Source organism: Oryctolagus cuniculus, chromosome 10 (genome assembly GCF_964237555.1).
Source record: "Oryctolagus cuniculus chromosome 10, mOryCun1.1, whole genome shotgun sequence".
Taxonomy (NCBI): Eukaryota; Metazoa; Chordata; class Mammalia; order Lagomorpha; family Leporidae; genus Oryctolagus; species Oryctolagus cuniculus.
The window spans coordinates 8,717,522-8,734,785 of record NC_091441.1 but is presented as its reverse complement, the minus strand read 5'-3'; the positions used below and the strand labels follow the sequence as shown (position 1 = coordinate 8,734,785).

Sequence of the window (17,264 nt, the reverse complement as noted above, 5' to 3'; positions counted from 1 at the left end):
TCTCACCTAACCCTAAACCATATGAAAGATAATAGGTTACTGCATAGAATAACCTACATGAAAACCAAGTACAAAAAGACTACATCCAGTGCAAGCCCATGATAGTATGGAAACTGTAGTTGGTCAGGTATTTCAGAAATGAGATGCAATCACTTAACATTTGTAAGTACACAGAATAGTTCATTTCTCTCTCTCTCTCTCTCCTTCTCTTCCCCCACCCCCACCGCCTCCCTCCCTCCAACAATCTACTCTAGTTTATCTCTTGGATTCTCCAAACCTAAATCAAGATATTGGCCATAACTTATAAATTTAATACTTTCACATAAAATGATTCTGACTCTAAAAACTACAGAAATATTAGAAATATTACCCAAGTAACAACTGTAAAAGTGCATGACCACTGAACTGTACTCACTGTCATTTATACCTACTTTTCATCTCTCAGCCCAGACTGATGCTTTTTCTAGATTCTTCCTTTTCTTTTCTATTTGGCTACCATGATCGTGGAAATTTTAAGCTTGACAATGGTGATAAAATATATAGGTCAGTGCTTTAAAATGTAAACGTGCCAGGGCAGCCCAGTGGCATAGCAGGTTAGGCTACCACCTGTGTCACCAGCATCTCATATGGGCAATGGTTCAAGTCCTTGCTGCTCCACTTCCAGTCCAACTCCCTGCTGATGTGCCTAGGAAAGCAGCGGAAGATGACCCCAGTGCTTGGCCCCTGCACCTATGTGGGAGACCCAGAGGAAGCTCCTGGCTCCTAGCTTCAGCCTAGACCAGCCCCCCACAGTTGTGGCCATTTGGGGAGCCAATGGATGGAAGATCTCTCTCTCTCTCTCTTTCTCTCTCTCTTTCTGTAACCTTGACTTTCAAATAAATAAATCTTAAAAAAAATAAAATGTAAATGTACTGTGGGCATTCCTTCTCTTTGCTGGGCTTAAAGATGATTTTAGGTAATTTCCTACTAGGCAGAATATATATAAATTCACCACTAGGAAGAAATGGAATATTTAGAACCTGAGTTGTACAACAAACTAGCTACATTTTCCAGTATGTGTAGATGAGTAACGGACAGGTATGACTGCAAGTAACCAGGCTAATTCTCACTTAACATAGTAAAGGGAGTCTTCATTAAATCAAAGGAAGATGACTTTGTAAGCATATTGTATCAAAATATTTTAAGTATAGTACTAGAGCCATAGATTGTGAATTGAAGACACCTTATCCCAATTATTGTAAAATTGGAAAAAAGACATAAAAAGAGAAGAAGTGTCCAGGTCTAAGTACAAACCAGACTCAAGATTAGCACTGACATTCCATTTGAGGGTGCCCGCTCTGCTTTCTACCTTTCATTTTGAGAGGCAGAGATCATACACATCCATATCAAAATGACTTCTCTGTACATGCACGTGAATACATAGATATGTATATGTAAATATAAGTACATTCTAATATATGTGTATATGGGACACACACATATGAGCATTGGTCTGAAGAAAACTGTGTGCTATGTGCTGGTAGGTAACAACTGTTCCACTGGGGGTAGGAGGGATCTCTGATCTGTAGCATTTGTGGATTACATGATGTGAACATTCTCACCACTACTGCTTTCAAGGCACAATATTGTGAAAACATAATGATGGCACTCGTGAGGCAGTGGGAGCTGGCTCTAGCACACAACTGAAAACATCCTTCCTAAGACAGACCCATCTTTCCATTTCCTTAGTGAGAATGATCTTTCCACTTATTTTGTGATTGCACTGAAAACATCTTTGGGGAATTCAGAAAGATCTACCAAAGGAGACTCAATTTTCATAAGTAGTGTCAATTTTTGCAGTTGATCTGGGCCTTCACATAAAATAAATGGAAGCATTCAAATGACTATCACTAATAAATAACAATAATCTGATAACATCCAAATGTCAAGGAACGTCCCCAATTATGGCTTCTGTTTATACATTTCTAAACCTAGACCCTGCACACTGCACTAATTTAACTCCTTCCATCTATTTTAAGTTCCATGTTAGAATCAATGATAAGAAGTCTTGGAAATGAAGTCCCAGATAACTAATAAAATTTCATATTATGTCATAAAGAAGTTAAAGGCCTAACTAGAGGAAAAGGGGCTGTGATTTCATAAGCCATTTTATCAATGTAAATTGAACTGAAATTGTTACTGCTCAATTTGGTCTGTTAAAGGACCAAATATACTACTTTTATGATCTCCAATAAATGTAAGCCAGCTGTCTTGCTAAAACCCTTGTTTTTGACAGAGACGAAATAATCCAAAAACTAAGAGGATAAACTAAAAAGAAATGGCATGATCATCATATTCTAGCTTCTGTCATTTTCCATGTATCATCTATCAACTGGCTTTAAGCAAAGCAAATCTCTTAAACCTTTTACAATCCTTTAAAATGTCTTGAAATCATAATAAATTAATTTTAGAACTTGAGTCCTAAATTTTGATTGGTGGAATTATTTTAGGGGCTATCTACTTTATGATATGTAGGAGAGACTAAGAACATACCTTCTGAATGACTCCTTTGCAGTCATGAGACAAGGCCAGGTTTGAAAGAAACATGAAAACCATCTGCTGAACTGTGGTGTTCTCGAGAGGCACCTGGGAAGCCAGCTTTAGGATGCACAGCATCAGAGAGCTGCTGGGGGCTCCTCTGTGTGCAGCCTGAACAGGGTGCTGTCCGTAACTTGACCAACAGAGAGAGCTGCAACCTTCAAAAGTAACAGCGCATGACAACCTTTTTCCAGTGTCACCATTCAGTTTAAAAATACCAAGCGGTAAAGCATATCTGTCTATCAAAATGACCTGGTCATTAACCTGTGAACCGCCAATTAACCCTGAAGGCTAACGTTGATGTCTACATTCATTCAACCTAATACATTCACTGTGCTCATGGAGGGCCTAATTTGTGGGGAGCAACTCGGACTAGACTAAGTTACTGGAATTAAGACTTATTCTATGCATCTGCTCTCCCACAATATGGCGCTGGGAGAGAAGAAAACAGCTTCTACACAGCTGCCTCCAGTTCAGCCAATAAACTGTGGGACTTGCTCCTGATTGGAGGAGAGCAGCGTACTCGGCGTGTGGGCAGCCGAGTTGGGATTGGCAGAAGAGGATTATAAAGGAGGAGAGAGACGGCATGCACCAGGAACATCTAAGGGGAACATCTAAGGGGAACACCTGTGCAGCCCCCGAGAGAGCCGGCCGGCGGTGTGCCGCTCCCCCGCGGAAGTGGGGGATGTGGCAGGGGGAACCACCCTTCCACGGAGGTGGAAGGGTCGGCAGCCAACCCGGGAAGAACCAGCAGCAAACCCGGGGAGGGCCGAGCAGACGAAAGAACAACGCAGGGTCCTGTGTCGTTCCTCCATGAAGAGGGGGAGTGACATAATTAACTCAACAGAACATTTTAAGACATCAGGTTTCTTTCTTTCAAAGTAATAAGCATAAGAGATTTTTGATAGTTTCTAATGCCATATAAAGGCCTCCACAGCAGTTAAGATATGGAAGGTAACATGGTCTAATGACTTCATTTTGTAGAAGAAACTGAGGAACCTACCATCCCTGAGATACAGGGAGCAGTACAAATACTGCTTTCCACACCAGGTAGACAGAGCTCAGAAAGCCAGTGAGTCACTCAAGGTCACACAGCTCACAAGCACAGGACCCAGCAGACACATCTACTGCCCATCCAGAGTCTAGTGTTTCTTCAATAAATTAGGTAACCACATGAGATTTATTCAGGGAGAAAAATAATCATAGAAGAATTAGAAATGTAATTTGAAAAAAAAAAGAAATTTATTTTATTTACTGTTCAATCAGTAAGACTATATTGTAACATAAACTTAAGGCATAATTCACTTGTAAAGTTCACATAAGGAGGTCAGCTTAAGTATAATTAGAATAGAAACCAATATAATATGCAAAATAAACTCAAAGATAAGTAAACAAATAAAACATAGTGATCTTTCTTGTATTCATAACTTTATAGCAGTATCGAAATACCAAAGTTTCCATTAACTGTTACACAAAACTGACATTAAATGATGCAGTTTTGTTTAGAATCAGATAGGAAAATAAAATGTCTTTGTCAATTTTATATAACCTAACCATTTCTAATATTCACAATGATTTTCAGTATGAAAACAACACAAATTAGTTTCAAAAGACTTGTATTAAAGTGTATATTTCCCTTGCTTAATTCTTAATGACCAATTCCTTGTTCCTCCTAACTCCCCTATCTCTGAATAACAGACAGAACTCAGTAAAGGAGGACAAGGCACAGACAGATGCCACTGGCTCCTTCTCATCTCCCTTTAGTGCTGATTTCTCTTCTTTGATCAGCTCCAACAGGTGATGTACTCCAGAGCTTAGAAATGAGGCTCTCCCTCTGTGTCTAGGTATTCTCTCTAGATAAACTCAAAGAGCCCCATGGCTTCCAGTTAAATGCAATCTCTTCGGACAGTGACTCCCAAGGTAGGCAGCCTTCAAAACGGCTCCAGTGGCCTTGCCTCAGACCTTTCCCTCCCTGAGCCAGGCCTGGTCTGTGTGACCGGAAGACAAGAGTGCGGTGTGTCCCTCCTGCACTGGATGACAGCAGACTATAGCCCAATCACTCAAGAACTTGCCTGCAGGGAAGCCAGCCTCCACAGTGCAAGGGAGCCTGTGGAGAGGCCTAGTTGGCAAGGAACTGAGGCTGTCAACAGCCATCCTTTACCCACCCCCACCCCCCAAAACAGGCAATGCACAGCCCAGTCAACACCTTAACTGAAACCTGTGAGAGAATCAGAGTATGAACCACTCAGCTAAGCTGCCTCAGACTGGTGAGTCACAGAAACTATCAGACAATTCGATGGCTGTAGTTTACAGGTGCTTAGTTTTAAGTACTTTGCCATTCAGCAATAGATAACTAATAAAACTCCCAACACTTTTATCTTCATTTTACCTCTCTGCTGAATTCAACTCGAACTTGGTATTTTCATTTTAATGAACAGACACCTCATATTTAACATGACCAAACTGAACTCGTGGGTTCTTCTTTTCCACATCAAATCTTCCCATATATTCAAGCCAGTTTCTCCCTATTTCCTATCTAGTGACTCTCCCATGTCAAGAAACACAGACTATTTGTCTGCTCTTATAATACCTAGAATAAAGTTCACCTGTGATCAACATATGCTCAGCATCCAAAAGAAACACTTCACAACAGCCATTAGTTTTTCTAATCCACATTAACAGCACTATGTAAAATCAAGATTTCAGTTTATCATTAAAAGAAAATACTGGATTATCTTACCATTTGGAAAATTTGCAGTATAGACACAAAGTAGCTGCAAGGCAATTTGTATCAGTGAATCATCCATCAAAAGCCAAGGCCAGAGAGAGTGCAAGACAGGGACAAGGTGAGCACCGAGAGCTGCTTCCTGTAGCGGAAGGAAAAAGTGACAGATTAGTGTGAAGATATGAAAATATAAAACTGAAATCAGATCCACATAGAGTTGTCACCAAAATAAAGGAAAACTGAATTTATCTTTGTTCTGATTGGTGTGAGAGGCACCAAGGTTCTGCAGATGGACTACTGCCTCAGGTTCAGCAGGCTTGTGGCGAGGAAATCTCAGGAAATCCCTTGAACACGAGGGGACTAGGACATGCCGCTTATGTGAGAAACGTAGAAAATTAATGCTGTCGTGTATAAACAAAGCAGGAGAGTGAGAGCTCACAATACGAATACACACTCTGATAAATGCTCTGCTACGGTCAAGCAATGGCAACTTGTGGTTAAGTAAAATCCTTATCAGCTCTGAGTAATCCTCTCTCACCCTGTTTCACCTCCTTCCTGCGCATCAAAAGTAAATTAGTTTGTCAATAATTTAAAAATAGTAAAATTCAGTTTAAATGTTATGTTAAATAAATAAATTCTTAACTCTTATCACAGATTAGTTACTACCAGGGCAACATATAGATAAAATACTTGAGTCCAGCAATATCTTTTTTTAAATAATTTTTATGTAATTAATATTAACAGATTTAGGAGCATGGTGATACTTTGAAGTGGCCAAGGCAACTTCCACTGTCTGACAAGGTCACAGCAGGACGTCTGCCTCCACAGGGCTTGAGAACTACAAGCTGCGGTCCTCTTGTTGGTTTTAGATTTATTGATATAAGAAAGCCAGAGTTTCCTGGTGATCTCGCGGCTGATCTCTATATTCTTGGAAATCTGCGAGAAACGAGCTCTGCTCAAAATGACCTCACTGACGGTTGAGCTGTTTGATGGACTAGATCCTCCTAGAGTAATTCAACCCCTTCTGATGCTTCAGTTATCTACAATAAAAGCCTAGCGGGAACTCCAAACTGTAGGGTGTATGAAATGCAGTTAGACCTGATTTAGGGACAAGAGGATCCTTGGCACTCTTCAGTCTCCTGCCATAATCCACTTAGAGCATGTCTTATCATAGACTAATGACCTGTAAATACCTTAGTTTGTGTGGCTTGGTGGAAAGAACATAAAGTAATTACCAAAATCAGGGAGCGAGTCTTAAATGAGCTACTAAAACTAAATAGTAATGAAGGGTTATGGAAAGGACATGTGTAATGAATGGGTTTGTTTGAGCAGGGTGTTAATGGTTACTAGTAAAATTAAAAAAAGGTAGATGTTCCAATCTTAGTAATCAATTGTTACAAGTAGTTGTTCTGATTCTTTGCAAAATAACCACTGCGTTTTTTGTAATGGGTTATTGTATAATTTAGAATAATTTTGTGTCTCTGTTCTATTGTATCTCAAATATTAAGTAAATCTTTAAAATCAAAGAAATTGTTACATGGCTATGGAAATCAGGATTAGGTAGGAGTTACACATAACATAAGATCAGTGGTTTAAAGTGGATGGGAAACAGACTTTGTTATTGTAAGGAAGAATCATTAACTGTTAGGATCACTAGTGAGCAGACATTTGCAGAATTTATGAGAACAGTAAAGAATGTGTAAAATGAACAGTGGATGTACCTTAGGGTATAGATATAAAGTCTGGTGCTCCCTCATCGGAGCCATGCCATCAGCCTTGCTGAGTGTCTCTCCTCGCCACATGGATGCCTCCCAACCTTCGGGAACTCCTGGACCTGCTGGAGCTGGCCTCCAGCAATACTTTCCACCCTCCCTCTTCCTCCTTATTCTCTCTTTTAATTTTTTACAGTGATATACTTTTTTTTTTTTTGACAGGCAGAGTGGACAGTGAGAGAGAGAGAGAGACAGATAGAAAGATCTTCCTTTGCCGTTGGTTCACCCTCCAATGGCTGCGGCGGCCGGCGCGCTTCGGCCGGCGCACTGCGCTGATCCGATGGCAGGAGCCAGGAGCCAGGTGCTTTTCCTGGTCTCCCATGGGGTGCAGGGCCCAAGTACCTGGGCCATACTCCACTGCACTCCCTGGCCACAGCAGAGAACTGGCCTGGAAGAGGGGCAACCGGGACAGAATCCGGCGCCCCGACCGGGACTAGAACCCGGTGTGCCGACGCCGCTAGGCGGAGGATTAGCCTAGTGAGCCCCGGCGCCGGCCACAGTGATATACTTTCAATTCATCTTAACCCTCTACTAAATAAAGAATGCAACAAAAAGAAAAAAAAAAAAAACCTGTTCCACAACAGTAGAAAAAAGGAATGTAAACAATAATCAGTTCTCAAAATGTCCATTTTGCAAATATATACTTTTTTTGTACTCTATTGGTGACCACAGATCAGGGAAAACATATGGTATTTGACTTTTGGAGAATGGCTCACTTCACTAAGTATAACTGTCTCCAGACAGGATTTCATTCATGTTTATGGTTGAGTGGTATTTCACATTGCATAAATAATCATATTTTCTTTATCCAGTCATAAGTTGATGGACATCTAGGTTGAATCTGTGGGGAGCAACCGGACTAGACTGAGTTACTGGAATTAAGACTTATTCTATGCATCTGCTCTCCCACAATATGGCGCTGGGAGAGAAGTAAACAGCTTCCGCACAGCTGCCTCCAGTTCAGCTAATAAACTGTAGGACTTGCTCCTGATTGGAGGAGAGCAGCGTACTCGGCGTGTGGGCAGCCGAGTTGGGATTGGCGGAGGAGGACTATAAAGGAGGAGAGAGACGGCATGCACTGGGAACATCTATGGGGAACATCTAAGGGAACCCGTGCAGCCCCCGAGAGAGCCGGCCGGCGGTGTGCCGCTCCCCTGCGGAAGTGGGGAATGTGGCCAGGGGGAACTGCCCTTCCACGGAGGTGGAAGGGATAGTAGCCAACCCGGGAAGAACCAGCAGCAAACCCGGGGAGGGCCGAGCAGACGAAAGAACAGCGCAGGGTCCTGTGTCGTTCCTCCACGAAGAGGGGGAGCGACAGAATCCATATCTTAGCTATTGTGAATTGAGCTGCAATAAACATAGGAGTATAAATAACTCTTTCATATGCTGATTTCATTTCCTTTGGGCAAATTCCTAGAAGTTGGATGGCTGTGTCATATAGTAGATCTATTTTCAACTTTCTGAGGAATCCCCATATTATCATCCACAATGGCTGTACTAGTTTGCATTCCCACCCACAGTGGGTTATGGAACCTCTCCCCACACATTCTCACTTGTATTTATTGTTTGTAGATTTCTGTATGAGAACCATTCTAACTGGAATGATGTGATTTTTATTTCTCTGAAGGCTAGTGATCTTGAGCATGTTTTCATGTGTTTGGTGGACATTTAAACTTCATCCTCTGAAAAATGCCTGTTCATATCCTTTGTCCACTTCTTAACTGGATTGTTTGCTTTGTTGTTGTTAAGTTTCTTGACCTCTTCATAGATTCTGGGTATCAATCCATTATCGGTTTCATGGTTTGTAAATATTTTCTCCCATTCTGCTGGTTGCCTCTTCACTTTGTTCAGTGTTTCCTTTGCAATGCTGAAGCTTCTTAACTTGATGCAATCACATTTGTCTGTTTTGCTTTTGCTGCCTGTGCTTCTGGCATCTTTTACCTATGCTAATGTCTTGCAGAATTTCCCCAATGTTTTGCTCTAGTAATTTGATAGTATCAGGTTGTATATTAGATTATAGATCCACTTCGAGTTGATTTTTGTATAAAGTGTAGCTAAGGGTCTGGTTTCATATTTCTGCATGTGGAGATCTAATTTTCCCAGCACCTTTTTGTTGAAGAGACTGTATTTTTTCCAGGGATTTATTTTAGCCTGTCAAAAGTAAGTTGGTTGTAGATGCATAGATTGATTTCTGTTATTCTACTGGTCTACATGTCTATGTTTTTTTGCTGGTACCAGCCTCTTTTGATTATAACTGCCTGGTAGCATGTCTTGAAATCTGGTATTTTGATGCCTCTGCTTTGTTTTGGTTGTTTAAGATTGCTTTAGCTATTTACAGGGCTCTTGTGTTTCCATATGAATTTTAGCATAATTTTTTCTAGATCTAAGAATCTCATTGATATTTTAATTGGGATCACATTTAATCTGTAAATTGCTGTGAGTAGTATGGACATCTTGATGATATTAATTCTTCCAACCCATGCACATGGAAGACTCTTCTACTTTTATTTTTTCTCTTCTACTTCCTTCTTCCATGTTTTGTAATTTTCATTGCAGAGCTCTTTCATCTCCTTGGTTAAATTTATTCCAAGGTATTTAAACATTTTTTTGTAGCTATTGTAAATGGGACTGATCTTACAAGTTCTTTTTTAGACATGGCATTGTCTGCATGTATACAAAGGCTATTGATTCTTTTTTTTTGTTTTGTTTTTTTTTTTTTTTATCTTTTATTTAATGAATATAAATTTCCAAAGTACGTCTCATGGGTTACAATGGCTTTCCCCCCCATACCGTCCCTCCCACCCACCACCCTCCCCTTTCCCACTCCCTCTCCCCTTCCATTCACATCAAGATTCATTTTCGATTATCTTAGTATACAGAAGATCAGCTTAGTATACCTTAAGTAAGGATTTCAACAGTTTGTTCCCACACAGAAACATAAAGTGAAAAATAATAGATGATTTTTTTTAAATGATGATGAAATCAGATCAGACCTATTGTCATGTTTAATCCCAGTGAGAGTCAAGTTGGGAATTGATAGTTTCTTTTCTTTTTTTTTTTTTTTTTTAACAGAAGATCAGTTTAGTGTACATTAAGTAAAGATTTCAACAGTTTGCACCCCCATAGAAACACAAAGTGAAATATACTGTTTGAGTACTCGTTATAGCATTAAGCCTCAGTGTACAGCACATTAAGGACAGAGATCCTACATGAGGAGTAAGTGCACAGTGACTCCTGTTGTTGACTTTACAAATTGACACTCCTGTTTATGGCATCAGTAATCTCCCTATGCACCAGTCATGAGTTTCCAAGGCTATGGAAGCCCCTTGAGTTCTCCGACTCTTATCTTGTTTAGACAAGGTCATAGTCAAAGTGGAGGTTCTCTCCTCCCTTCAGAGAAAGGCACCTCCCTCTTTGAAGACCTGTTCTTTCCACTGGGATCTCACTCACAGAGATCTTTTTGCCAGAGTGTCTTGGCTTTCCATGCCTGAAATACTCTCATGGGCTTTTCAGCCAGATCCGAGAGGCTATTGATTCTTACGTGTTGATTTTGTATCCTGTCACTTTACCAAACTCTCCAATGAATTCCGATAGTCCCTTGGTGGAGTCTTTGGTTTCTCTAATTTTAACATCATGTCATCTGCAAACAGGGATAATTTGAGTTCCTCCTTTCCAATTTGTATCCCCTTGATTTCTTTTTCTTGCCTAATAGCTCTGCCTGGAACTTCCAGGACTATATTGAACAGTAATGGTTGAAGTGTACATCCTTGTCTGGCTCCAGATCTTAGTGGAAATACTTCCAACTCTTCCCCATTGAATATGATGTTGGCTGTGAGTTTTTCAGATATTGCCTTAAATGTGCTAAGGAATATTCCTTCTACTCAATTTGCTTAAGGTTTTTTTCATGAAAGGATACTGTATTTTATCAAATGCTCTCTCTGCATCTATTGAAATAATCATATGGTTTCTAGTCTTTAATCTGTTAATGTGATGTATCATATTTATTGATTTATTTATGGTGAACCATCCCTACATACCATGTATAAATCCCACTTGGTCTGAGTGAATGGTATTTCTGATATATTGTTGGATTTGATTAGTTGGTATTTTGTTGAGGATTTTTACACCTATGTTCATCAGGGATATTGGTCCTTAGTTCTCTTCCTTTGTTGTATTTTTTCCTGGTTTTGGAATTAAGGTGATACTGACCTCATAGAGGGAGTCTAGGAGGATTCCCTCCCTTTCAATTGTTTTGAATAGTTTGAGCAGAACTGGAATTAATTCTCGTCTGGTATAATTCATCAGTGAAGCCATCTGGTCCTGGGCTTTTCTGTTAGGAGGGTTGTCAGGAGGGAGCAATATCTTTTTTAATGAACAGGACTTACTGGGTTATATGCAGACCTATGCGCACACACGTGAATGCACATAAGTACACACACCTATGAAATGTAATGGGGTATCAAATGGCAGACCAGGTGGGAAGTTACTCCCAGTGTTCAGCTTTCTCCACAAGCTTTGATGCCATTCTCAGTGTTCTTTCCCAAGGTCTTTCTCATGTCACCATTCTGTGTAAACTTGGCACACACACCGCTATTTGCAGCAGATAAGCTTACATGCTATTTCATAGAGAAGAGAGCAGCAAATTACATGCAAATCCTATCTATCCTGCCCTTCTGTCCACACAATCTCTAGTTTCATCCATTCATCCTTCCTGCCTGCCCAGCAGTGAGCACATGCATTCCTCTTTTTGTCACAGATTGATACATCCTCTGTGTTCTGCATATTCCCCTTCCACCTCCTAGGGGTTCTTTATCCATGGATTATTTCTTTTCTTCCTGTTTCTTTAATAACTGCTTGCCAACTGGTTCTTTTTCCATTTGTATTTAGGCAGTTTAAATGTTGAAAAACAAACACTCTAACTTCCTTTAATGCTATGTGCTCTAAGTTATTAATGGCTTTTCATGACCAAGCTTCTAGAAAGAGCACTCTTACTGCTGTCATTTCTCCACCTTACATTTAATCTTCAACTAACTCCAATTTATCTCTGTCCTGATGATTTTATTGAGGCCACTTCAGCAAACACTCATGCACTGTGGCATTTACTACAGCTCTCTTTTTTCTTTATTTGCATGCTATTGCTCTGTACTGAATCATCTCCAAATTATGTCTTCAGCACTCTCCTTGGTTATTTTCTGCTTTCTCTGAAATAAGTATTTCCCAAAGATGGGACCTAGGCTTTCACTATACATTCTCTTGGGAAATTTCAACCACAGTCACCGCCATAGCAACATCTACATATTCCTACTATCCCCAACCTACATGACTCTTCAGAGTCCCAGATTCAAGTGTTCTGCTGACTACAAGTGTCCTCAACTAGACCTCCCTGTAGAGAGGCTGCCTAAGTGCCTCTCCAGGTGGGACACACCCCCTGAAATTAGAGGCATAGCCTGCTCAAACAGGCTGGGGCTGGGCACACCTACCCCAAAGGAATGTGCAGCATGAGCAGCAGGGGGCTAATGGACAGGAATTGGTACCTGGAGTATTTTCGGAAATTTGTAAATTTGCATGAGCTTCTAAACAGGCCTGTCTCTGAAGATTTACAACACAGCTCTAATCCCTATGTTAGTCCACCAGACCGAATTTCTTTTCCCAAATCCTGAAGTGGATGTATAACCTTGCCTATGTGCCTGCCGGCTTGTAGACTTGCTGGTACCCTCTAAATAAAAGTGGGAGCACATAGCTATCCAGTGGCGTGCTCTTAGAATGGACACTCCCATGTCCTGTCCCCTCATCTGAAAAACCCCACACGTCCCAAAGGGATCTCCACTAGTATCTGCACAACTGAGCACCTGTCTCTCAAACCTACGCTCGACTCTGCCACGTGATCTTGCACTGGGAATCACTGGATCTGGAGTCTGGAAGTCATTCCACATTTCTGTTTTCTCCTCAAGACATCGAATCTATGCTCCACTTCCTTCCCTTTCCTGCTTGCCAAGGTTAAGGTCTTTTACCCGGCCTATCACAGTCCTTTCCTTCTATCCATAAAAATGTAAACTCCATGCTTGTAACTAGTAGCCAGGTTGGCATTTCCTAAATCTCTACACGTAGATCCTGTCTGGGAAGTATTTCACAGTATTCCCTGAGTGAAGGATCATCAATGAATATTGACTGTACCAAGTCACAATGATACGATTTGGCATTATAAATTCAGTAAACACCTCTATTTTGAGAAAAAGTTCATAAAATTCATATACTGGGAATCTTAATAAAGTATATAAATAAATACTTCCATCAGATTGTTTCAAAATATAAATTGTTAGTCATGAGTCTTGTTATTTAACATAGCCTATGGAATCTGTGTTTAGCATGTTCATGTCCCAGACATATTTTTTCCAGTTTTACTACAAGTAAGGGCCAAAAGCTAAGGAATTAGAAAACAAAGAAGCTTCTATAATTTAACTTTGCTTTACTCATTTTCCACAGTACTTCCACATTAAAGAATTAATCCAGTGCTTCAAAAGTGTTGTACCAATACAGATCAAGCAAATCAAAATGATCAAAAGATTCTATCCTATGCAGTACTAACACAATAGTTTAAAATGACAGCACTCATGCTTACAGAAAAAGAAAATACCTCAATGGTTTTCAGATGGGGAGCTCTGTACCTGTCACAGGGAGTCAGCAGAACCATTCTAGGCAGCAGCTATAAATACTTTCTACTCTGAGGCAGGAAACATACTCATCTTCTCCCCTTATAGCTACAAATACCGCTACTTATGCTTCTAGAGAATAGCTCTGAAAAGGCCCCTTTAAAGAATCTACCTTATAAGGCACACATTCATTCATCCTAATTACAAAAAGACACATTTAGCAGAAGAGTGCAGAATGAAGCTGAAGTCTGTGAAGGTGAAGTTTCAGTGATAAGATTAAGGTTAAACACTGATGTAGCCGAGAAATGTAAACTGTATTGAAGCATAAAGAAATCTGGAGCATCTATGTCTCTGAATTAATACTGAGCTTAAGTACCAATTGATTGTTTAATCTAAAAAAAAGAAAAGAAAATTCTAAGAGTTTTCCATTTTTTCTAATTATCTCATATAAAAATTAAACTACTTAATACCAGCACTGTTATCACAATTTTGAAAAGGAGTTCTACTTACTTTACATTCTTCATTTTGGTAAAGACAGTTTCTTAGGAGCTGCATGGTAATGCTCAATTCTTTAATAAAAGCATCCTCCTGTTTAAACAAAAAGCAGTGAAAAATGTGAACACAGCCACACAGAGCAACTGTATCCCCCTGGTGGCATAGCACAATGCAGCCATGCTCTAAGATGCCTGACCACCGTAACTGAGGGGCTGACAAACTAACAGGCTCTGAGCGGTGACCATTTCTCAAGGAGACCATCCACCACGTAGAAGCTATTTCTGTTCTATCAAGCACAGAGGAACTCAAGCTATATAATAGCCTCCATGTTTCATCTCCATAAAGTGAAGCAGTACTGACTGGTCTTCAATCATATCAGGTGTTGACTGACTTTCCCAGTGAAAGTCAGGGCCTCTGGCTAAAGAGGAAAAAGGAAAAGAGGCAAGAAAAGAAACTGACAAACACAATCAATCCCCTGCATCAATTAAATTGTTAGATAAGGCTTTGTCTTAATATCTTATCAAATGCCATGGACATAGAGTGTTGCTATAATGAATGGTCTTCCTATACACATTTACTATGTGTATGAGAGTACTTCAAAATATGGAAGATAAATTAAAAACTAAGCTTATTTTGGTGTAAAAAATTAGAAATCTATGCTTAGGTTTTTCACAATATGCATTTTCCCTGAACATTTTGAAGAACCTTCCTATGTATATATTTATACATATACACAAATTTATTTTCTGAATAATACTGTGTGGCAGATCTTACTAACTACCGTTATTATTATTATTAACCACAGCTATGATATAACTATGTTATTACAAGTTCATCTGAATATAAGTTTAATCATGAGCCCAACAGAGTCAACACCAGAAAGATATTCAAAAGTCTCATGAAGAGATAAACAGAGACTTGAGTACCAGCTCTATAACCACTCAGATACAAAGGCAAATTCTGGATTCATCGATCACCAGTTGTGTGACTATGCTGTCGTGAGTGTTTGTTCATGAGGTAATTAATATGAAATATTTGAATACTACCTGGCATATAGTAAACATTTAATAAACTGTAGTTTTTATAGCTCTCATTCTCTCATGAGCCCATGTTTGTACTAAGAAAAAGATCTTACTTTGGAGCATAAAAAATTCATGCCACAGTATTATCTGCCCATGTAGGTATTTCCAAATATTTATGACAAATATACATCAGGAAAAATATCATTTAAAGATCTTCAAGTGAGAATTTAGAAAAATAAAAGCCAACCACCTGCTACTGTAGAAATCTCTTTAATTTTTCTTACTGTATATATCAGACATTAATTTGAAGCCTGTACCCATTTGTAGGCACAAGGGCACTGGAGATAAGTTCTCTATATACAGCCATTCCTTTACCCAGAATTTCAGAATTCACAGTTACCTTTTTTTTCAGTGCTGCTTTTCCAGGCCTCAGAGAATCTAGGTTCAGTTGTGCATGAATGTGCTTCATCTGCTCCATGCAGTTCTCTATGAGATTAGCTAAAAGACAAAGTCTGCAATTGTCAAAAGGATACTCCCTTTCCAAATAAGTGAAAACCACATATAACAGATTCTCAACAACAATAACAAAAGAACTTTATACTCCTTTCTTTATAAAGATTATTTATTTGAAAGGCATTGTGATAGAGGGGACAGTGGGGAGGTAGGGAGGTAGGGAGGCAGAGAGAGAGAGAGAGAGAGAGAGAGAGAGAGAGAGAGAGAATGAATCTACCATCCACTGATTCAGTCCTCCAAATGGCTGCAATGGCTGGTCCAGGAAGAAAACAGGAGCCCAGAACTCCATCCAGGTCTCCTACATGGGTGGACCCAAATACTTGGACCATCCTTCACTGCCTTCCCAGGTACATTAGCAGAGAGCTAGACAGGAGGTGGGGCAGTTGAGACTTGAACCAGTGCTCCAGTATAGGATTCCAGCATTGCAGGCCACAGATTAGCTCACTGTACCACAACGTTGAATCCAACACTTTTTATTTCTGACTTGCTTCATTTTAACGTTTTCACAGTGAAAGATTACTGAGAGTAAACAAAAAAGTGAACTGAAATGATGTTTTCAGTTCCTGGTATGATACTCCCCAAATCCAATTGACGTTTTGAGGCATGTATAATTTGTTTTAGTAGCAAATCACAATTGAAGTTAATGAATTTGATGATGCTGTTATTCCATTTTAATTGTCAGACCTGTGTTTCCTGATGTCAAGATGGGAAATTACAACACTCTAGAAAGGAAATTTATATGAAAATATAGGATCATCTGATGCTGTCATTTTTAACATCAAAACTGAGTGTTTCTTTGTCCTCGGGTATGCAGTGTATGTTTGTGGGTATTAACACTAAATTATCACAAAACTAAGTAACGTGTCACTTTATTTTCGCTGTTGTAATACGCACATAGAGTAAGTATCATTACATATTAAATAAGTAACCTGATCATAATCTGTTTTATTTTGAAAGTACTGCTTGGGCATTGGCATAGCAGTTAAGATGCTGTGGGGGATGCCTGCATCCCACATCAGAATGCAGAGTTTGAATTCTGGCTCTGTTCCTGATTCTAGCCTCCTGCTAATGCAGATCCTGCAAAGCAATGTTTGATGGCTCAAATGCTTGAGTTCCTGCTACTACATGGGAGACCTGATCTGGCTGTTGGCCATGGCCTGCTCCAGAACTGGCTTTTGTGGGCATTTGGGGAATGACCAAAGGAATGAGAAAGTGTTCATTCTCTCTCAAATAAATAAAATAAAATACATTTTAAAGAACTGATTAACACACTAGATTCTCAGAGTCACAGTAAATGCATGATAATTACTACAACACAATTCTCATGTTAATGTGATGTAAATACAAAGAGAATGGATTCAATGCTATTCACAGAAACAATTCTAGGAATATAATGATACTTCTCTTCCTTCCCTTGCTCCCCTCTCTGTTTTAGTTTTTGGGATAACATATTTTTAATTTACATTAAAATCAAAGGCTTGGGCCAGCGCCATGGCTCACTTGGTTAATC

General features: G+C 39.7%; 1 protein-coding gene across 4 annotated transcripts in view; it reads right to left on the bottom strand.

The window, feature by feature from the left end:
* Positions 1–17,264, bottom strand: part of RTTN (rotatin) — a 230,378-nt gene that overhangs the window by 21,616 nt on the left and 191,498 nt on the right. For all 4 annotated transcript variants that reach the window (XM_008261459.4, XM_051851884.2, XM_051851886.2 and 1 more), the window contains 4 exons: positions 15,642–15,739; positions 14,235–14,312; positions 5,318–5,444; positions 2,533–2,735 (listed from right to left, as the gene is read on the bottom strand). In XM_008261459.4, the coding sequence (XP_008259681.3) occupies positions 2,533–2,735; positions 5,318–5,444; positions 14,235–14,312; positions 15,642–15,739 (506 nt within the window). The remainder of the gene's footprint in view (positions 1–2,532; positions 2,736–5,317; positions 5,445–14,234; positions 14,313–15,641; positions 15,740–17,264) is intronic.